Source organism: Athene cunicularia (assembly GCF_003259725.1).
Source record: "Athene cunicularia isolate RWA chromosome 4 unlocalized genomic scaffold, athCun1 chr4_part2, whole genome shotgun sequence".
In the NCBI taxonomy this organism is placed as follows: Eukaryota; Metazoa; Chordata; class Aves; order Strigiformes; family Strigidae; genus Athene; species Athene cunicularia.
Genome location: NW_020799099.1, coordinates 33,768,500 through 33,792,110, shown reverse-complemented (window position 1 = coordinate 33,792,110; position 23,611 = coordinate 33,768,500). Strand labels below are relative to the sequence as shown.

General features: G+C 40.8%; 1 protein-coding gene across 4 annotated transcripts in view; it reads right to left on the bottom strand.

Annotated features, from left to right (window-relative positions):
• Positions 1 to 23,611, bottom strand: part of WDFY3 (WD repeat and FYVE domain containing 3) — a 142,576-nt gene that overhangs the window by 30,560 nt on the left and 88,405 nt on the right. For 3 of the 4 annotated variants that reach the window (XM_026847526.1, XM_026847528.1, XM_026847529.1), the window contains 14 exons: positions 22,373 to 22,446; positions 22,118 to 22,279; positions 20,638 to 20,732; positions 19,073 to 19,193; positions 17,324 to 17,541; positions 14,464 to 14,699; positions 13,072 to 13,206; positions 11,097 to 11,276; positions 8,197 to 8,430; positions 6,140 to 6,239; positions 4,095 to 4,255; positions 3,308 to 3,537; positions 2,358 to 2,467; positions 1,289 to 1,471 (listed from right to left, as the gene is read on the bottom strand). In XM_026847526.1, coding sequence (XP_026703327.1) covers positions 1,289 to 1,471; positions 2,358 to 2,467; positions 3,308 to 3,537; positions 4,095 to 4,255; positions 6,140 to 6,239; positions 8,197 to 8,430; positions 11,097 to 11,276; positions 13,072 to 13,206; positions 14,464 to 14,699; positions 17,324 to 17,541; positions 19,073 to 19,193; positions 20,638 to 20,732; positions 22,118 to 22,279; positions 22,373 to 22,446 — 2,239 coding nt within the window. The remainder of the gene's footprint in view (positions 1 to 1,288; positions 1,472 to 2,357; positions 2,468 to 3,307; positions 3,538 to 4,094; positions 4,256 to 6,139; positions 6,240 to 8,196; positions 8,431 to 11,096; positions 11,277 to 13,071; positions 13,207 to 14,463; positions 14,700 to 17,323; positions 17,542 to 19,072; positions 19,194 to 20,637; positions 20,733 to 22,117; positions 22,280 to 22,372; positions 22,447 to 23,611) is intronic. The other variant, XM_026847527.1, reaches the window with a different exon arrangement.

Sequence of the window (23,611 nt, the reverse complement as noted above, 5' to 3'; positions counted from 1 at the left end):
GGGGGCCTGCTGCACCTTTTTGTGCACATATAGCCATCCCAGTTGATAGTCAGGTCCACAAAACTGGTGTGCTTTAAAACTGAAGTTAAAAAAAAAATAAAAAAATCACAGCTTAGTTCAACTCTCTCAACACTTCAATATTCTCCCAATATTCAGATAGTGGATTGTACTACATATCAGATTTAGGAAGTACATGCTCCCGTTCCTCACTGTTTTCTTTGATTTATTCCATCTCTGAGCTTTTTCTTCTTTTAAAACCACTACTACTTGTTATAGTAATAATTTTTTCCAAAGATCCTTTCTTTCACTCCAGTCAAAACATTTCTGCCAATGTACTATCAGGAAGATACTGGAAACCTGAGCAACCATCAGCCTGGGACAAAGCACATCTAGAAACAGAGACCGCAAAAACAAGCATTCCAAGTTTCCAGAAATGCTCTCTGTACATCCAGATTAACCTCTGTTACTTTAGAGTCACATAATCAAAGGAGTCACAGAACCCCAGAACCATCTGGGTTGGAAAAGGCCTTGCAGCTCCTCCAGCCCAACCACGAACCTCACCCTGAGCGTTCCCAACTCCCCCAGATCCCTCAGCGCTGGCTCAGCCCGACACTTCAACCCCTCCAGGGATCCCGGGGACTCCCCCCCTGCCCTGGGCAGCCCATTCCAATGCCCAACAGCCCCTTCTGCAAAGAAATCCTTCCTCAGAGCCAGCCTGACCCTGCCCTGGGCAGCCTATTCCAACGCCGTAAAGTTGGAATCACATCTGAAGTTGGAGTCACATCTATGGAATTCTGCTGTCTAAACTCTTGCTCGTTCAGTCCAGCAGCAGTTGGCTTCCTTTGTTACACTGGTGCAGAGTTAACTTGTGCTGAACTTGTTGGGCCATCAGGATTCCCAGGTCTTTCTCCTGCAAAGTTGCTTCCTATGCTGAACAGATTTCCCAGCCAAGAAGTAGAAGTGACAGTACCACTGCTGCCAGAGGAGGACTGCTCAGTCACACATTTCCAACCATATCACCAGGCCGAGAATTTGGAGGCTGCACCCAGACATTCTCAAAAGGGGCCCCCTCCCTGCCCAGCACTGAGAGTGTGGGATGAAGGCCCCGGGGGCAGTGCAGTGTCAGGGCAGCCTGCTCACCCTGCACTGTTTGGGGAAGAGATGCTAAACCGTGACAGTTTACTTACTGCCACACAAAAGCTAAGCCCATATTAAAAATATCCAGTGCCTATGGTTCACTTCAAGGCAATTTACCATCCGGGACAGATAAATCCTCAGTTACACTTACCCAAATGATTTTGCCAACACTTCAAACTCGCTTCTTCAATAAAAGGTCTTGCAACAGTTATATCTACTTGGCCACGATCGTTGACAGGTAGTGTCACTTTGAAAACTTCTTCTAAAACCTGTTTTTTACTGTGGATCAGCTCCGTCCACACTCTGTTTATGGCTTTTAAAAGAAGCTGGCGACCTGCACAGGTACAAGATGACAAACAGCAAGCTCTCCACCATGTTTACAGAACTGGTATTTTTACAGTAGTAAACTGAATAATTTCTGCAATTATACTCTAAGTTTCTTCCCCTCTGGCATGACTTACGAAATGCCTTTGGCCAGTCTGTATTTTTTTTTGCCATTTATATGCTACCAGAAAATATCTAACAGTTAATTTTGGCAATTTTTTCTCTGTGAATCTGAAACAAAAGCTCTGATTAGTTGAGATTCTTCTCCCACATCCATCTACTAACAAAAAGAGATTTTAAAAAATATCTTATAGAAGTTTATGTCTACAAACACATATAGAATTCCATAGGTACATTACGCTTCAATATTTTGACATAAGATTGTGTGCATAAGCACACACCTGCACAAATATTAAATATAAACAGGCAAGCAAAGAAAATTTAAAAATCACTGAATCCTTTTTTCTTCCACAGTTAGTCCATGAATTTCCTTCGAGTGAAAGATCTTGAGGATGCCAGTGAATAATCATTTTACAGCTTATACCAATTATTTCTTACCTATGCTCATGTAAGATCCAGCTGATACAAACCCATGGTGCACACTTAAAAATACCCATTTCTGTTGCATTCAACTCAGTGCATACAAAGCAGTATTTCTAATTCTGGTGCATGTCCAGAAAACAATGAAGTTTTCTTGCTATTTTAACAAAACAGTAACTTAGCCTGGATATTTCTGTCTTTATATTTCTAAATGTTTTTTCATCTATTTTTTAGATATTTTTACGCACATACACACACACACACAGACTCCTAAGAGTAGCTGGGGTAAAGGCTCAGTGATGACAATACAGAAGTGGCATTAGCAGACATCTGTGGCTTTGTCACTCTCAGATTACCTTCGCTAACATCTTGATTGTAGACTCCATCTGGTTCTATATCAGAGGGGATCATAATGTGCCAAGTTGTCATCCTGGCTTCTGCTTCCAATCCAAACCCATCAACGTTGCTACAAATACACAATGAATTAACAACAACCGGGGAAAAATAAAAACCCCACAATGTAAAGCATTTGATTTCCTGGGACAGTGTCACAAAGATCAGTATGTGCTACTGCAGCAACTTATCTTCATTCTGACCACTTGATAATCTGCAGTCACAAGCTGAACTGCAGGTTTATGAAAAAAATGACATGCCACGGACACTGATCTTGCTAGAGGAAGATGGCTGTGTTTGAAGAAACAAAAGACAGACAAGGCCACAAATGGAGAACATTAGGGTTTCTGCTGCTGCTGCTTCCCAAGTGTCTTTGGATGACACACAAGTTGTACATCTTTTAGGAAAGAAAAAAGGAAATTGCCAGGCAGACATTTGCAGGGGGTGTCTACAGCATTTATCATGGGCATCTGATTTAATGCCTGACTGGATTTATTCAATGCTCTACATCCAAGTACTAAGATAGCTAATTTGAATTCAATGATTCAACAGACAATACATCTAGTGACAGGTCCCTTTGACTGTTAATTACTCAGCACCAGTGTTTCTTTCCACCTTGAAAACATTTCAAATTATCAAAACTAAAACCAAAATGGTTAGATAACCACTTATGTCTGTATTTTAAAATACTTCTGTAAAAGAAGGTGTGAACGCTCTCTATACCTGGACTCTTCAAAGCCTAATTTTGTTTCAAAATGAATCACTTAAGCTTCCTTGCACTTCACTGGCTGGAAAGTTATAAACAGTTATGCAGAATTTGCTGACTTTTTCACAAGGTGTCACTGCTGAGAGGGGACAGGTCATTTTAACACTTCACAGCCCCGGGTCTGGAATGAACTTCTGAGATATTTACCTTCCCACATGCAGATTAATCAAGCAGTGAGCTAGGCAGCTGATGAACTCTTGATCATGATTTCCAGGTCCCAAAATTAAGTTTCTGTTCACAGTAAGGACCCTTAGGGAATCAAGGAGAGCCACTTGCTGAGGAACAGTTTTGTGTGCCCTTGAGAACTGATACAAGATGGTCCTGTTCAGGCAGTGATAAATAGCATCCAGCGATAGTCCCTGAGATCTTCTTTTTGACTGATGTGAAGTAAAAAAACATGATCAGATAGTAGCAGAAAATCAATTTACTGGCACATAATCTCCCCCTGAATTCACCCACACTCGTTTTTCAAAATCAGTATTTTACCAGAAGCGTCAATCCCATGAATTTCAAGGGCCAAAATGACATTAATACATGATGATACACTTATAATGTTAACATTTATAAAGAGGCTGCTGATCTCTAACAGTAAAAGTCTTCTAACAAACTCCAATAAAAGCGCATGAGGAAGCTTCCCCAAAATGTCAAAGTAAGTTTAAGAAGCTTCCCAAAATTCACATGAGGTAAATTCTGTTGCTTATTTTGGGGGATTTCTAAAAAATAATGTCATCTGAAAGCAGTTTTTACTCAATTGCCCCATATTAAAGCACTCCACACTGACAAGATTTGCTAGAAAGCTCAGTAAAGAGAGAGAAAGCCCAGGGAAGAAAAGCCTGCTTCTTATGCTGACCTGACATGTGGCACTACCAGGCTGGATTTTAACGTGACCTGCAAAAACGTTTTTGCAAGCAGGCCCATAGGATAAAACTCTTACCTGTGCAATGAGCTGGATTATGAAGTCCACAAGAAGTTTGGATTCTTTGTTGAACATGCCCTGCCAAAGCTTATCTACCACACGCTGTGTAAAATAAAACACATTGTTCACCAGCACTTGGTAGCTTCCTCCACTCGTTATAGGCAGAGATGCATCTTCACCTAGGTAATAAAAATTGAAAAGTTTTCTTCATTTATCAAAAAAACCCTACATCTCCATAAATCCATTCACATTGTCTGTGCTTTCTGGACTTCCATAAAAGAGAAAAAGACTCAGTCAAAGAAAAAGCTGGAACCTCGTGGCTTCCCTAAAATGATCTTTGATGGTAAAGAGAACATTTGAAACCAACAGTGGCAAAGACCAAAAAAGGCAGGGCTGGGGCAGAAATTGTCCAGAAGAAATGGTACTGCTGTGATCCTGAGGCATCACATTTATGTAGAGCCCTCCTTTTTAACTGGAGCCGCACATGTGCGGAACCACCTGTGGCTTTTTAAAATGATACTTCTGCTTTTTGAAAACCAAAACCTTAAGACACCTTGAGATGACACGTGGCACTTGCTGGCATCACTTCTCCCTCACTCTGCTTTTCTCAACAGAACAGGGTCAACGGGCATCAGCTGCACGTGTCTGTGTGTGTGTAAATGTCAGTTCAGCTATATTAAGAGAAGCCTGGAGAGTGCAAGTGCTTCCATAAAAAATAAAAATCCATTGGTAGCATTGATGTTGCTGGAAGTTCATCTACATTTATTCGCTTGTTGTTTCATCTGCACATAAAGCAACTGAGATCATCTCACCTGGAGGAAGCTGGCAAAACCTCAAGAAGGAACACCTGGGGAAACCCAAGTCCTGCTCCCAGACTGCACAGAAGTACTTGTAAGGGCAGGAGACTTCCGAGAACCCGACCTAAAGCTTCATGTGACATGATTCTGGATTTGTTTTATTAACACACTGTACCCAGAGAAAGACAAATCATTGCTGTGGCAAGAAAGGGAGAGCCCTTACAAGCACTTTTGAACAGAAACACACACTGCCCCATGGCATCTAGGATGGAGATAGAGCAGACTGACCTTCTGGGAAGTCCAGCAGGCTACTGTGAAATCTGATGGGGCACCTGAGCAGCCATACTCCTACAGGGCACCTTGTGATCACCTCTGGGACAGCCTACGCTACTGACATCCAAGTTACAAGCTTCTCATTATCTCCTGTTCACTAACTAATGGAGTGTTAATTCCAGAGACTTTTTTATGGGGTACTGCATTCATAACAAAACTACAGTAGAAGGAAATGGAAACAAAGCTAACTTTTAAAAACCAAAGTCCCACCCGTGATAGACTGAAAAAGGCTCCAAATCCTCTGCGAAGGCAAAGACAAAGAGAGATGATGCAAGATGCAGTTTCAGTTCTTTTCGATGTGACTGCAATTCGTCTGGCTTACATATCCAAAAGATTGATGTCATTTTAGTCTGGAGGCTGAGGGGAGACCTCCTGGCCCTCTGTAACTCCCTGACAGGAGGGTGCAAAGAATGGGGATGAGTCTCTGGAGCCAAGGAGGCAGCGCCAGACCCAGAGGGAATGGCCTCAAGCTGCCCAGGGCAGGGTCAGGCTGGCTCTGAGGAAGGATTTCTGTGCAGAAGGGGCTGTTGGGCGTTGGAATGGGCTGCCCAGGGCAGGAATGGAGTCCCCGGGATCCCTGGAGGGGTGGAAGAGTCGGGCTGACCCAGCGCTGAGGGATCTGGGGGAGTTGGGAACGCTCAGGGTGAGGCTCGTGGTTGGGCTGGAGGAGCTCAAAGGGCTTTCCCAACCCGGATGGTTCTGTGATTCATATATTTTCTCTGAATAACCTATTTTACAACTTTGGCACAATCAAGATAGTGACGGAACGTGCAATCATGTTGATTGGCAACATCTTTTTCACAGCAAAGGAAATAGCAGGGTTAAAAAATAAAGACAAGTTGTAACAGAACAGGACACTAACAAATAAAAATTGAAATTATCAAAACTTTGTGCTCAAATCAATAGGTTGATAATTAAACTTCGCTATATTACCCAGTAAAACATCAGCTGCAAGTAAGTGGTCCATCACTCCATCCAAAACATATGTCTGAAACTCCTTCTGCTGCGTTCGTGTTGACCTTTCAGGGGAAGCCTGGTAAAAGAAAAACAATGTTAAGATAACGAGTATCTCTGAAGGAGCAAAAAGAGGGAGGGGGAGCACATTCTAAGTGAATTTCTCTTTTTTCAGTTCTTGTGAGCTATAGGTTTTTTCTTTCCTTAACGTTCTGTCTCAAGGAAAAAGTCTCGGTGTTATCTAAAAATTTAAGAATGCACATTGAGTATAGCTTGGTTATATGCAGTCTTACAGAGTAGGCATTGTTCCTATTTAAATCCAGTAAACCTTCACTGGAAAAAGAACACATTCCATAAAATGTGTAAAAATCTCTAACTAAACACATGGTTAAACATAGACCTTAGTTCACAAAATCACCTCTTTTGGTAAAAAACTTATTTTTTACTTAAGTAAAATTTACTTAAATGGGACAGATCAAATATGTAAGTTAATAATTACATCGGGGTGGTGGTTCTGCATAATACTACAGCAGCCTCCCTACAGCCATATAATAGATGGGTACGTTAAACCTTTCTAATTTCCTCTGCACTTGAAGGGAAAAAGCATTTTATCACCTTGAGTCGTTCAATGGATCATACCTAACTGAATGATCCACTTCACCAGCCCTAGAAAGCAATGCAGCGTTCAGTCAACCTGCTCTGTCTTGCTCCCTAACAGTTTAGCAGAGTGTACAAACCCACTGCTCTGTTTATGTGAAGGGGGCAGTAACACTGAAGAATGTTAATGCATTAAAACCACCAGATTAGAACAACAGATTAAAGCAACTGCAACCAATTGAACGTGGCCTCAGATATGCTTCCTGATGTTTGCGTATAACTCTCGACAACTCATTTTTTGCTTTGTCACAGCAAAAAGATGCCCTACTGCCCCAGGAAAATTGTTAGGAAATACACAAGCACGGTCCAAAACTCCTTCAGCTATCAAAAAAAAATAATAATAATAAAAAAAAAATAATCAGAGAGACTCAGCAACATAAATGAGGTAACAAATAGGTCAAGAGAGAATGTGAATGGATATGAACTGAACATTTCAAAATACAGTCTGAAGAAGGTGTGGGCAGTTAAAACAGTACCTGACCTCCTCATTCCCTGCCTCACAGTTAACAGAAGGATGCTTCCTGCATGTGTCATGAAGTTTAAAAGATAATTTACAAGATAACAACACAGTTTTTTGTGAATTTTTACAGCGTATGGCTCCATATGTCCCGCCACTTCTTTTTATTTAATATGAATAAAACAGAAACCTTAATATTTCTGCAGGGATTTTATATTTTCAACAAAGCCAGTACAGCTGTCACGATCTGACAGGTGTTAACAAATGAATCATACTCCACAAAAACTTAAAGCCGCAACTTCACATGCTGCACTGCTGAACATCTAGCATTGTGATCCACTACCTGTGTTTCCAGACAAAAGGAGGCACTGGCTAAAATGACAAAACAAGATGATGGCTGCTCTAAATTGAGGACAAATGAGAAATAAAACATTGTGCTCAGCAACTAAGAGAGCCATTTGACTGGTCAAATGAAAGTAAAGGAGCCCACAAACAAACAGAAGTGGTAATAGGGCTGTGGTGTGGAGGCAGGGCCAGAGCACAGCCAGGTAACCAGCACGCAGACTGGCAGCTCAAGCACCTGAGATGGTCACCAGTACACAAAAATGCCAGGGGGTGCAGGGAGCCCAGAAAATATTCAAAGAGAGGCTGAGATAAGCCCTCTGCATTTGTGTTCTTAGATTTTTCCAAGCTGTTAAATAAAAGTGAGCGAACTGCTAGTTAATAAGACACTAGTCTTCCTTCTGCACCCCCCTCTTATTTCATGACAATTTATGGGATTCTACTGAATCCCGGGTCATCACCCCTGAAAGGTGATCCCTTACCTTGAAAGGCAAGTAGAGGAAAACATTTTAGGGAATAAAGTGTCACAATAAGTTCAAATAATGAAAACGAGCCACCAAAAAAACCAAACAAACTGTACCTCTAGCAGAAGATCTACCAGAGGGGTCTGTTTGCTGGCTGGTGTGAGACATAAATTATCAATTATCAGCACACGCATGAAGTCAAACACAAACTTCTTGGCAGGGTGGTTGGTTAGGTATGTCTTGGTGCCAACATTGCAGTATTCTGATTGGCTCCTGTTCATGCCAGAATCAGCTGCAAAGGCTTTAAACTCTTCAGCTGGGGACCCAACTTCATCATCAAGATCAGTGACCTGGGAAAAAAAGCATGTTAAAACTCTGGAGATCAGCAAATTAATTAGTCTTTTCACTACTCTACCCTTTACTTGTCTTTCTAAAGCTATTCACATTTTGCTTCTTAAGGGGACTTTTTACAAGATGATTATGTTCGGGATCAGTTCCCTAATACAGAGCAGGAGAAACGTCCAAATTCTATTTTCAGATTCCCAAGGCAAACAATGATCAGTGAAGACTGGCCTGAGTTACGTGAGCTAGAGATCACATTTCACATTCACTTACCAACACGGAAACACTCGGGCGATTTCTAGACACTTCACAAAAATAAATTTTCTCATTGGAAATAAGAAAAGTTTTGAAAGGTTATTTAACTAAAGTAGTTAAAATCAAGACAGAAGCAACTAAAAAAGGCTACCAAGGCATACATGGCAGAAAAAAAAAGAATGGAGCCTTTTCTTTTTTTTTAATATATTTTTCCTTCATCAAAACGCAGTTATGGGTAAGCCCATTTCCCAAATTCTCTTAACAACAACAAAAGAAGTCTCTACACTTTGCTGTTTCTGATGAACAAAACACTTTTGAGGTGCTAGCTCTTAAAGAGGACTGTAACAAGTGTACAGACAGTAACCAAAGCTGTCAAATCCAAAAGACTGACTGTTTTTATGTAAAGCCCTCCTCCAAATGCAAGAGGAGACAATATGATTTCCCTCAACAAGTTTATTGCATCACCAGCTTACATATGAAGTAACCAAATGTTTTGAACATTTAGTCTGTTTCAGTAGGAGTTTTCTCAGGAAAAGAAGCTCTAACGTCTACTCTTTCTGGCTTTAACGGCAATCTCAGGCTGAAAAATGAGTTAAGAATTTTCTCTCAAGGCTGAATTTCACAGAATCATACAGAATCATTCAGGTTGGAAAAGCCCCTGGGGATCACCGAGTCCAACCCTCAGCCCCACTCTACAAAGTTCTCCCCTACCCCACATCCCCCACAGCTCATCCCAACGGCCCTGAAACCCCCCAGGGATGGGGACTCCCCTCTCCCTGGGCAGCCTGTTCCACTCTCTGACCACTCTTGCTGGGAAACATTTGTGTCTCATGCCCATCCTGACCCTCCCCTGTGGCACTTTCCAGCCGTTCCCTCTTGTTCTGTCCCTGATCCCCTGGGAGCAGAGCCCAGCCCCAGCCTCTCTGCAATGTCCTGTCAGGAGCTGCAGAGAGGGATGAGGGCTCCCCTCAGCCTCCTCTTCCTCACACTGAACACTCCCAGCTCCTTCCCTGGCTCCTCACAGGATTTATTCTCCAGGCCCTTCCCCAGCCTTGTTGCCCTCCTCTGCCCTCGCTCCAGCCCCTCCAGATCTCTCTCGTGTCGAGGTGCCCAAAGCTGGACACAACCCTCCAGGTGTGGCCTCACCAGTGCAGAGTACAGGGGGACTGTCACCTCCCTGCTCCTGCTGGTCACACCAGTGCTGACACAAGCCAGGATGCTGTTGGCTTTCTTGGCCACTGGGCACACTGCTGGCTTGTCAGTTAGAACCCCCAGATCCTTCTCTTCCATTCAGCTCTCCAGCTGGGTTATAGCGTTTTGTTGTGGGAACCTGGCTGTTATTCATCTCTTTCACAAGGGATTGATTAGTTCTACACGTTCGAGCAGAGGGAAATGCTGGAGGAGTAAACCACTCTGAGTCAAGAGAGCCCTCAAACAGCAAAGTGCTCAAGTTGTCAGGCAGCTACACAGAGTTTCAAGGGACCTCATAGCTAAAGTAAAACCTGCTCAGAGACACAAGGCTCCTCTAAAAACACTATACATGTGAATGCCAAATCAGCATTAACCAGTTTATAAGTGGCACTTTTTTTTTTCGAGAGATAGCTTCCAGAATCTACTTCAAGGGCAAGTTTAACTTCAAGGCAAAATAAACTGTCTGGATGACTCATCAGCACTCACCTTTAGAAAGTGATTCTCCACTTTTATTGACAACAGAAAGGTAGCATGTCACCAGTATTTCCTGAAGTACCCTCTCTAGTTCTAGCATTTGCCAACCTGTAACCTAGCTATCCTTCCATGTTCTTGGTACTTTTTTTTTTTCCCCACTTTTCTTTGCACTTTTAGTTGTTGGCTAACAATAACTGTTTGTTTCCATTCCATTCATATTCTAGAAATAGTATCATTTGTAAATGACACTAAACTCAAAGTTCAGGCAGCAACACAAGCAAAGTTGAATTCACACCTTCTCCTGGCTTGAACTCAGTAGTTCCAGGTAATACAGGAACACTGTTTTGAAAAAAAAAAAAAAAAAAAAGGAAGTGTGAGGAAAAAGAAGTTTTAGATTTTATCACATCCTCCAGAGCAGAGGACTGAAAACATAGGCTGACTCAAACTCTTCTGCTTTTGTAAATCTTAGCTAACATTGTTCATATGATTGAAAATAAGCGTCCACTAGAAAATGAACGGCGTACATTCCCCCTAAAATGCAGTTTCAGAAGTCACTGCACTGCAACTACCCTTCAGCTGAACACACACTTCTCTCAGTTCCAAAACCCAGGCACACAATGTCCAGCCCAGCCTTTACAACAACCTCTTTCCACAAGGCAAGTAGACCTTTATCTTTGTATGACTCTTAATTGATAAATCCTCAAAAGCAACATACAGGGGAGAAACAAAACAGCTAACTCGTTGGATTTCCTACCATCTCAGAGTACGGTCGTATGTTGAAAGGAAATACTGTTGCTGCCAGCGCACACAGGAACTCCGGACTCATCCACAAGGAAACAAGGTCTGGCACATTGTGATACAAATATCGAAAGAACTGCATCAAGGTGACTGGATATTCTCGAAGCCAAGAGCCTTCTTCCTCCGACTGCCAAGGCTGGGTTGAAAAACAAACAGCACATTAGCACAGATGGCACTAATTGACAAATGCTCACTTCAGAGAGAAGCTGCAGGAAGAGGAGCTGTAGGGTCAACTATGCAAACACACTGTGAAGCACGTGGTCATGACACGTGATCAAAGTGAGGCCAAATGCAATCAATCACGTGGAGAGGCACTTGGTCAAGCAGAGCAGAAAGAAGTGACTGAAATGTGGCTAAGCACATGACTGGGTGTGAAAAACACATCCAGAATATGGCAAGTATGTGCTGGAGCACTTGTCAGAATGCATGACCAAAGATAGGTCTAGAACACATGATGACTGAAGATGCAGTGTCTGAACATGTGATTTAATATCTCAAACAGGTGACAAAATATGTTTGAGGGCATCACCAACATGTGACAAACCCGACAATGTGACAGAACACGTGTCTGAGCATGTCACATACACCTGAGCAAACATACATGGCTAATCTTGCCTCCAGAATGTGTGGCAATTGAACAAGCCACCAACTCCTAACAAACACATAAAACACACGTCCAAACCATGTGCCTGCAACTGGTTACAGCGGAACATGTGATGAGAGAACACGTGTCTAAGCCATCACAAACATGTGACTGAACACACAACAGCATGTCACCATATCAAAAATGCGTGAGAAACACTTGGCTGAACATGACCAACATTACAACAGGACATGTCATGATAAAACATGTGGGAACAAGTTGCAACCACCTGATGAAATGTAACTAGACACATGACTAAACGTGTGATAAACCCACAGCAATAACATGACAGCAACCTAGGCCTGTTCGAACGGGGCACGTACAGGAGACTGAACGTACGGCAAAACATGTCTCCACTGATTCAGGTCACGTTGGCAAACCCGACCTGACTCGTGTCAACCCAAAATGTGATGGCACATGTGAACTATACCTGATGGCAAGGCAGGAGGCAGCACACAGCTCTGAGTATGTCACAAACGTGCCAAACGGGTGAGGACCAAACACAGGACAGAACAGGTCACCAGTAAGAGACAGAACACGGGACAGCAGGTCACAGACACACAACCAGCACACACTTCCAGAAGACACTCTTGGACACGTTAACATGGGAGAGACAGGCAAGCAACGCTTCTCAGAGCGTAGCACAAACACATGACAGACAAACAGGCGACAACCGAACAGGTGCTGCTTTTCAAACACTTCATGAGATAATCTTCAGCAGAGAACACACTCTGGCTCCAAGGAAATACAAAATTTTCCCACTGAGAAACCAACTTCCACTACTCTTGACATTAAATTCAAAGATGAGAAGACGACACATTTTTCTGGCAGTAAATTCGTTTCCTCCAGCATGCGGCTATTAATAGTCAGGGGCCTTCTCTGCATGTGGAAGGTTCATGCACGAAATCTACAACTCGCATAGCTCTGAGCAGATGGGATATACAATCTCAAACATTCCCCCATGACGTTAATCAGGAAAGAAATTCAATGATCACTGCCAAGGGCATTTTATCCTTCTGCTTTCCTGTTTTGTTTTAATTGCAGCAAAACACAAAGCCCAGCCTTTTTGTGAAAAAGCAGCATTAATATTTCTACAGATACTGAAAAATAAAGTAAGATAGAATAACCCACTGACAATGATGATTTTCATTGGAGTATTATGAGCCTTACTCACACGGCTTTGTCGTGACACTAACAAAACCTCAACTTTTCTAATTGGGCTTTTGACCACATGGCAAACTCGAACAATTCTGTGTATTCAAATACAAGGGAAATTTTTTATGCTTACGGAATTCAGCATGCTCCTCAGCATTCCCAACAGCAAGAAGGCAGCTTCTGTGCAAACACTGTGTATTGAAGAGGTAACGGTGCCACAGGAGGCAGGAACTCCAAATATGAATGTCCAAATAGAGTCTAAATCAAACTGCAAGAGGTGAAAGAGAAGAAAGACGACATTAAATCATCCCCTTCTCCTGTGCAATTTGATACTGATTTTTATTATACCTACAATACACTCATTTGGCAGTATCTTAAAAAAAAATGAATTGTTTCACGTCCTCCAAACTTGATCCCCAAAAGCTTCATATGAAGCTCATGTGTCACTGAAGAAAATTCATTGTAACCACGGGCTAAGGCAAGTGCAACTCTCATTTCAAAGTATTCAAGCATTTTGAAATGAGAACGGACCTGTCAGTACAAGTGCTGCACAGTCACCTCAGTATACTTCACTCACATCTAGTCCTAAAACCCACATGGCATTCCACAGAAAACAGCAAACAAACCAAACCCAAAACAGAATTGCATCTTCCAGCAAGTCCAAAAAATTAAATCAACTAGAAAATAAAATGGACAAGTAGCCACCTCTAGCATTAAGAGTGCTACTGCTAAATATTTTAATTAGTCAAATTTAATTTCGATTTTCGTACTTCAGCACTGTAAACTAGAGGCGAGATGCATACCTCCACCATAGCACAATGCTGAATAAGCTGTCCAGCATTCCTCTGGAGAAAACAGGATGGCAGAATACCTTTTTTACTTTCCAGCTTCCCTTCGTAAATAAATATTAGCACTGCACCCACTCTAAGCAGGTGCCTTGGCTACCTGGAGTGTGGATTTTCCCCATAAATCACTATACTAAGGCTTCCTAGGACTCCATTTTAGACCATGTAATATCTGCTCATTTACATACAATTAAAACAAGTCCAAAATCAACCTGTTCAGAATAAGAACAATAAACGTTTTCCACAAACTGAGATGCCTCCCTACAAAACCACAGAGACTTTCTGAAATAAAAGCTACCTTGTTTTGTCTGTAACCTGGTGAACTCTAACACAGCACAACTCTTAAAAAAAAAAAACCAAACAAAAACCCAAACCAAACCACCAAAGAAAGCAAGCAAAAAAAATTATGTTGCCTTCAATGCCCATGCCATGCCAGCTCAAACCAGGGATCTGCTTCTCATCTGACCCCAAATCAGACCAGAAAGACACCAGCAACAGCTCTGCCCTAACAGACTGGCTTTCCCGTCCTCCCATGGACCTCGTCCTCCCACCCCAAACACCTCAGCACTCCACACCACGTCGTGACTGAGAGTCAGCTGCGGAGGAGGGGGCCTGGTTAATCCATTATTTTCTTTCATGACAGACAGAATTACATTTACGTTTTACTGGATAATCCCTACCTGGCAACCCTGATTACACTGGCTGCTGCTGACAGGCACACTGACCTGCAGGTTTTCAGGCAGTTCAGTGACTGGCTGCTGCAGGAAAAGGGCCATGAGGAGGAAATAGAGTGCAGGTACATTCGTGTGCTTCGGGAGAAGGGACTGCAGGACTGGAAAGCCTGGGAAGTGACAAGCATCCCGGTTAATCTCCCGGACCGTTGATCTGCCACCAGCGCTCCTGCCAACATTGAACCCTAAGGTGAAAAAAAAAAAAACCAAACCAAAAAGCCAACCATGTTAATAGGGAGATGCCTGTGAAGCTCACTCTTACTCTAGTAGTGAACTCAAGAGGGTACCTCCTCAGAAATTAACTCTGTAAAAAATGAACGTGTGCATACAGACTATCACACGCATACTACACAATTTTGCTTCGGAGGTCATATTTTTTCAATCAGTTAAAGAAAAGGAAACAATTGCCTTCCAGCACTACACAGATGACACTGCTCCATACAGACTGCCTAATGCTACTGCATACACACACAGATCCATCTTCTGACCTCGACCACAATTTCAGACTTTTTAAAACACCCAAGCTTCCAAAAAAAGATATTTCACTGGCTGAGAAGGAAGTATCACCTTAATCTCAGTTACAGGTTTATATCACCAAGAAGCAATCCCATGGCCCATTTAATGTTGAAGTCAATGGGTGGCCAATTCGTTACCAAAGATGTCTCAGGGGCATCTGGTTTCAGCTGCTTTGTTACCGATTCATCAGTTGGTATGAAGTATTCAATGCTCGTATTTACCTTAAGTGCTGGCAGAGGCATAAAACTCACCTTTTGTGATGCTACTTCTATCCAGGTATTTGATTTTCCTAATAAAAAAATAAAATACACTGGGACAGAAGAAGAGCTTATTTTCCAATGAAGAAATAGGCAGGAAGAGAGTTTAGTCTCCACACCAGCACCAGACAGTGAGCCACTCTTCTGGCACTGCCAGGGCCCAGGTTGTTTTTCTGAGACACATTTCCACCAGAAATGGACTATTCATTTAAAGACTATGCATCTACCAGGAATCAGACTGATGTACTTTTTGTACAAAGTTTCAGGAATTCCACCAGTAATCTGGAACTAAAATGGCTTGGGGTTTGGTTTCAAGAGAAGTCTTGGAGTCAATGTGTTGTAATTTATTAAAAATCAGAAAATTAGATAACCTACTGCTATCATTTGATGAGGCACAAGTTTAAAAATATCTGTTTGGTCACAGTCTAGCTTGGATTCAATTAAAGTGATACTATAATAAGAAAAAAAAAAGGAAAACTCTCCAAATGTGATTGCAAATGAAAATCTTATTTAGAAAGATTTTGTAACCGAAGAAAATTTTTATGTTATTGGACATTTAAAGTGGATACTGAAGAAAAAACAGTCAATATCCTAAAATATCAATGGTTTTCAAATTTGAAAAATTGTTTCTGGAAATACAGAACTTGAAGTACAATTAGCCAAACCACAGACACCACAGTATGTTAACATCAAATGTTTGCATGTGTAATATGGTTTCAGAAAAACTGTTTTCCTTAATCTTCCTAATTCATTAATAAGGCAAAGAACCACCCTGTGTTCCTAGTTGAGTATCCTGAGGGATATGTTATGGGAAACCACTGCAACAGGAAGACTTAATAGATGGTTTTATTTATGCAAAAAATAACAAGATAGTGTAAGGTACTCTGATAGATTTCAAAGTAACAAAGCAGGAAAAAAATGGACTTTGTATTTACATTTTGGAAAAAGCCCTCTTCCTGAAGGAAGATCACTTCAACAACACTTCACAATTATTTCCTTATAATAAACCAATTTGGAAAAATCTTTAGCACAGAAACTGATCATTTACTGCTGCAACACAGAGAGGTTGCTCCTTCTACAGCCATTTTAGGAACAACGCTTAAATACTATTAATACTACTGACATGACCTAAAGCTTACTCAAGCTCATGAAAGACTCCCACTTAGTGTCAATGGGTTTGCATCAGGGTCTGAATGGACATCCATCTGAAAACTGCAATTGTATTTTGACTAAAAAAACAGGTCCATGGGAAATCGCCTCTACACCTCTCTACAGAGAATTGACATCAGTTATTTCAGGCAGCTTAGAGATGCTCAAAATGGGTCCTGTAGCTCTAAAGCCTTATACACTGAATTCTAGTTCACACGAGGTAATGGAAAGGTCTGATAACCTGAATAAGTGAGGCTTTAAGATCCTGCACAGAAAGTCCTTAATAAGAGAGAGAGTGCAAGCGTGTGTGTGTGCAGAAGGCAGGAGGGGAAGAAGAAAAGAAATGCTGAGATGATACTGTGAACACAGAAATTCCCAAGACAGCAAAAATCCAAACAGGTAAATCTAATTGGTACAGAACTCACTACACAAAGTAGCTCAGGTCTAACACTGCATGATGCTCTAATGAGTCAGAGCAAACAAACAAGTAAATATTATTGAATCTTTAATTGCTGTGTTCATAAGAAACTACTGTGCTATGTTTGCATCTAGATCGGATGTGCCTGCCCAAGGGACATATTTAACCTTACTGTGATGGTAACAAAACCCCAATTAGCTACACAGGCTTCATGCAGATGAGGGGGTAATACTGAACTACAATGAACTCTGTGTAACATCAACCGCAGGGCAGTTTTGTAAAACCACTCCCTTCGGCCTAGGAAATCTAACTCTTAGTTGTAAGAAAAATGAAATGCAGAGCCATCCGGCTGCAGCCCAGCCAGCAGTAACAGAAAGGATGCACCTGCCAGGCAGTATTCATAGAGCAACCCCCAGCTGGGGGTGCCCCCCCACGACCCTGGAGCGAGGAGGGGGCTGAGAGGCCGTACCTAGCACAGTCCCGATCTTATTAGTCAGGACAGAATCCGTCTGATCCAGCCAGCCTCCACCACTGAGGCCCTCCTTAAATTTCAGCAGGATGGACTGATTACTCAACAGGACCACCAGAATTCGCATGGCTGCTGTGACCGTGGTGGAATGCAGATGTTCTTCCATAAACATCATAATCCAATCAAAACCCAGTGTCTTGACCAGTTCTTCACAAGCCCTAATTAAAGAGAAAAAAAAAAAAAAAAAAAAAAAAAAGAGTAGTCATGTTTTACATCGTTTAGTTTCCTACCAGATATCAAAAATCACTGTGCCCCTCTACAGGGCAAACTTCAAGATCAGAGAAAATTCAGATCTATGGAAGAGTTCACCGAATCCTTTGCTACACAACAAGAAATGTTGCTCACCAAATCTTGTTGAATGGAACACATACAGCGTGTTTGTTTAGCAGAAAGACTAAATACAGCTCCTGGCACTATTCCATTGCATGAGATTTCTCCAATTGCTGCTTTTCAGAATAAATGTGGAATGCTGAACTGGAAAACTGTCAACAAATGTAATTTCCAAATGCTTTTTGTTAGGCCATACATAGGTAGAGAGTTTTCACAAGCCTTTTGAATAAACTGGTATTAAAAAACAAAGGTTATTTTGGTTTGGGTTTTTTTATTAAGGAAAGAGCTGCTTGGGAATGTTTGAAAGAATATGTTTGTTTGGTTTTTGAAAGCAGTATTACTGAAAAGCTGAAACAGGTTTGGGCTGTGTATCAACCAAGGCTCAGTCAATCACCGCATAATGCACATACGCCATACAGCCACAAAATCCCTCCAGCAGACTCAGTACAGCCTACTGGGTGGGTGCTTGGAAGTTATATTCTGTCAAGGTCTAACCTGACAGTGTTCACAGGCTCTCCTCCAACTCACCGTATGATTCTAGTGCCTCACTGAACTATAGTATCATCTTCCCTCACGTGCAATTTTAAGGAGCTAAGGGGCATTCTAGGGTCAATGATCCTAACAATAACCCCTACTGAAGCCATTTGATCTTAACCAACTGAGAAGCTGACTATCCTGCTTCTCTAAAAACCCAAGTTTTCTCATTCAACAGATTTTCTCTATAGCCACACATGAAGTTATGAGAAAACAGCACCAAGAAGTACGTGGGGCAAGCAGAACTGGCTCTCCAGACAACAAAACTTAAAAAAAAAATCGAAGTAGCCAGACATCCACACTTGTTCCCACTGCATCCTACTCACCTGTGACCCTCTGTGGCTCAATTTTAAAACCCAAAAATTTTACACATGCTACTTTTCTTCTATGAAGTAACAATAAGCAGCAAGCAATCATCCCCCAAATCTACTATGCATTTTCCTCTCCTGCTGATATTTACTTCTGTTGTTCCTAATTTGAAGCATAAGTTTCTACTAGTGCTGTCAATCACAGGCTTAAAATTTTTTTTAGAGGTTTGAAACAAAACTCAGTTAATACTATAGCTGAAAGAACTAATATTAGTTATACCAGCATCTGCTTAGTAGTATCGTTCCTGCTACCACAACTGACAGAGAACAACTCAAACACGCATTCCATTTCTGCCAGCATATCCAAAGCTAATTCAGTGATGTCTGCATAAAACATTCAATAGTTCCTATAAAATTATACAATACAACTAGTATTGAATGGGGGCTGTGTAATTCTCCCCTTGAAATAAAAAAAAAAAATAAAATCCTTTCTCTACCTCGTTTTTTTTGTACTTACTGCAAATTAACAGTTGTCTTTTCTTTAGATGTATATAGAAGTTTCAGAAGGATATCTAAAAGCCTGTTCCGCAGTAGGATAAGATTAGCTGAAACAAGTCCTCCAAAATCCTCCTCTGTTCCTGAATATTAAAAAAAAAAAAGGCAAAATCAGGCTTTTGGAATTCAGATATTTTAAAGGATATTTGTAAGCAAATGCATTTTTGCACTAAGCAATCAGGAAGGGAGGTAGATGGGATCCCAAGAAAAAAATCTGCTATGTCCCAACTCCCTCCAAATCTAAGAAACAGGGGAAATATGAGTTTCCTTTTCTTTCAGTGGATCCCCAAATTCATCATCAGTTGAAAAACACACTTACTGTAAACAAGCCCATACATGCAGCTCTCAGTTCTTTTGTGAACCCCTCTTACTGCACCTTATGCTGTCAAAGAAGGACCATGTTTTTACATTATTTAAAAAACCCAGAAAATCACAACAGAGGCAATGCGTGCAAGACAGATAAATGGACACTTTCTGGGCCAAGGTTTTGTGCACAAGTCCCAGACACAAACATAAAGCATCTACTATGGCAGAAATACAGCAGAACTGGTGAAGGCCAGTAATGTAAAAATCTCATGTTCTTTGCCTCAAAAGCTTCTTTCTCCATTCCTGCCACAGCCTAAATTTCTCCACAGGGTTCTTCAGTCCCCCAGGTAGGCAAAAAGCACTGAAGACTGTGGTTAGCCTGGGAAAAAAACATGGCTGGCCTGCAGCAAGAACAACACTTTGTATCACTCTCCAATACACACTCCCTCTTTTTTTTACTAAAAAGCTCAAATTTAATGATCTTTGAGACCACAATAAGCAAAAGTATTCAGAAGGAACAGGAGAGGCACAGGGGGGATAATGATGAATGTGCAGACTGTCTAAGCCTTGTTCTGGAGGAAAGCAGGCCAATAAAGGTAACTGTAAAGCAGGAACACTCTCACTTGGCCCTGTGCACCAGGATTTTCCCAAAAGATGCAGAAACAGGATCTTTGGGGACTCCCTTCCAGTCATCTGGGTGACATCCACTGCAGGGCTAAAATAGTTCTGTTCAGACTGATCAAAACCATAACTGCATAAGCCTTTTTTATTTAGGAAAACAAGGACAGAAAATGGTCTCAAAACAACACAATATAAACATTCTTGAAGGACGGTAAAACTTTTTTTTTGCCTAGCAAAATAACTAGGCTCTCTTAGTTAATTATTTCCCTTCCTCCACATCTGGGGGGCAGATGCACCTAGTAATCCATTTTTGTCTTTTTTCTCTCCCCAGAAAAAAGCAGAGATGCACAGTTGATTTGAAGGAGTGAGTGGAGGAAAGAGAACAAAACCATGCAATGTTAAGTGACAGAAAACAAAAGGAGAGTACGTGGGTTTGGCACTGCTTTGCACCCAATACTGAAAACTGAAGGACCACAACTAACGGGTAGGCAGGTCATAACAAAATTACAATACTGCTAACGACACTATTTCTACACTTTGCGTATTTAAGCACAGATCACAAAGATATTTCTCTGCTGCTGCTTCCAAGCCATCACTTACCACTGTCAAGCTTTTCTTCATTGTTTATTTCCATGACTACAAACTTCTCACAGACTGCAAATGTAGGTAAAGTGGAAGAGATGAACTGTCCAAACCTTGATGTATACAGAAAAAAACATCATTTGTTGATATGACAGATGTACTCTTATCTATCAATAATTCACTTTCAATCTAAAGCCAACACTAATGAGAGGGAGATACCCAAAAGAGTTAACTTTCTCACATCTGAAGACTGAGGAAAATGCCCTCCATCTAAAGTTAGTAGCCAAAACAAACTAACATGTAGTAATTAATGGAACCTTTGCAGAGAAGTCTGCAGGTAAAGGACTCTGAGGAGGCTAGGATTCAAGAAAGGAAACTGGAAAATACCACCAAGTCCTAGTAAAAGGAACACCACAAGTTAAAGAAAGGAGAACAAAACACTATTCTCAAACCATTACAGCTGAACAAGTATTACGTCAAACCCAGCAATTACTTGACTCTAGTATAACATTTCATGCCTACAGCTTGAGGTGATGTAACACAAGGTCATGGTTTTCAAGATAAGATGATGATGTGCTACTCCAAGAAAGGAGATGCAGTATAATTCCTCTTTCCTCTGGAACTAACCTGTAATGGTCCCTAGCTAGTGTAACTTCCCCTAGTTATGCAATATTTTTCATTTTTATTTCCAGGAAGGAGAACACAGAACACCTAGACAGGCATTCTACAATTTGCTCTGTAACTATTTAAGCATAAAATCAATGGTTTTACTCTTGAATAGTTTTTTTGTCCTGTACAATTAAAACCAAGACAGGTAGGATGTTCAGGATGATGCTTCTGATAACTTTAATTGTACTTAAAAGTGAGAAGCTGAAAACATGACCACTCATATGCAAAGAACTCCCAAGCCCTGCAATATTTTATCCATTGCCATTATAATGAAATGGGAGACAAGTAAAATTAAGTTATCAAGGAGCTGAACTCGTTTAAAAGCATTTCAAGTACTCACGGATGTATGAATTATTTCTGTAACTTTCAATCAGAATTAATAGTACTACACCTGTCAGCCTTAAACAATTTTTTACAGTGATGATTAAGAAAAAAATCTTGAACTAAACCTTTCACGTAGGAGAGCAATCAAAGCTGCATTTTAACCACAAGTATTGTTATACTCCATCTCAAGTAATATTCAGTGGCATTTTAGAGTGCTTCACATGAACAACGGAGCTGCAGCACAGCACCTTCACTTCACGCCTGCAGAACATTAAGCCCATTTAATCATTCATAATCAGTCATACCTTTTTAGATACAAGCTGAATTTAATATGCAAATCAAGACACTAGCAAAATTACTGCCTATGCCTAGTTCAGTCTAGTTCTTAGAGAAAAAAATTCAGTACCTGAGCATTTCAAGTTACTCCACAGCAGTAGGACCATTAAGTATTTTTCACCAACATAATAAAACCAAGAAAAACAGATTGATCACAGGTGTGGGCTACCTGAGCAAGTCATAGCTGCTAGGGAAGCCTTGAAGCAAAAAGCTCAACACATTACTAATTGCAGCAATAGTAGGCTGGGACAGAGACATATCTCGAAGAGTCAAGAGCAGTCTTGGGATGAGTTGGAATTCCCTCATTAACTTGGCGTTCTTTGCCGCTTCGCTGGAAGAAGGAAAGAAAGAAGGTGGCAGTTTAAAATTGGAGCATGTTACCTAATCCTGTAAGTCTCATTACTAGGCTGGCATCACCTCATACCTCGACTCAGTAAGAAGTTCGATGAAGTGCTCAAATAATGACAGATGAAGCTCATAGGGTGCATGAAGCCAGACCTGAAACACAGAATAAACCGTGTCACGTACACAAATTCACTTCAAGATCAGAAACTGATATTAATATACCAAAGGTTATGAAAACTTGAAGAGATTCAAACTGTTTGTCTACATGACTATTTACCTGGCCATGGTGCTCAAAAGCTCAACCGTTTATTCTTCAACTTCAGGGAAGTATTAAATAGACTTAATAAGACTAAAGAAATGCACACTGGTACCAAACATATTCTCTGTAAGAGTATCATGCTGAAAACTTTTCTTAAGAAGAGTTCTAGATAAAAAAGTTACATACTATCTGGAATTTCTCTTTAAACAGATGGCACAATGACTCCAAAGAAGTCACGGTGGTTTAAAAGGCTGATTAGAAACGCCATGTTAAGTTTATTTGGCTTAAGTGAAGATTTTGTCTTTGTAAAATTAACTTACTGTCTTCTGCCAAGATTAAACTCAATATCTTTCCTGACTTCGATTTTTTTTTAAAAAAAAAATTATTTTTACCCAGCTTTTCTTGCACACCATTTTAAATGATTGAGATCCTCTACAAAAAGATAAATCAATTGTTCAATCAATAGGAGTAATAAAAGACATAAAAGCCAGAAAACTCACAGTTATTAGCTGCAAATCTTAAAATTCACTTGCTAATGAACAAGGCATAATTAATACTTGCACTCTGGTGTATAAAACCAGCTTAAGCTTTCTAGCTTTTGCTTTTCTTCTAATCTTATCTCAAATGATCAGAACAAATCTTTTCATTTCCCTATTTAGCACAAGAATGTCTAATTTATCCAATTTAAGTGAAATATTTGGGTCACTGATTTCTGAATACAGAAATAAAACATATAATTGAAAAAAGCTAAAAACTAAGGCTTTTGGAAAGTTTCTTCTTGGTGACTCACAGACCTCTTGCACATTTTTTATTTTTTAGGTTTCTTAAGTGTATTTGTTCTCCAGCTGTTCTTGGTCTTCAGGGGAGAAAAAAAGACAGACATGAATGAAACAATATGAAACTGGATCATCTGTACAGTAGTTGCTGCCTGAGTGACTATACAACATTGATGACATTCCTCAGCTGGTTCATTTATAGGGAAAAGAAAAAAAAAAGAAAAAGGAAGAGATAAAAGGAAGGGAGAAGGGGCAAAGGGTGGCAAAGGGAAAAAAAAAGGGG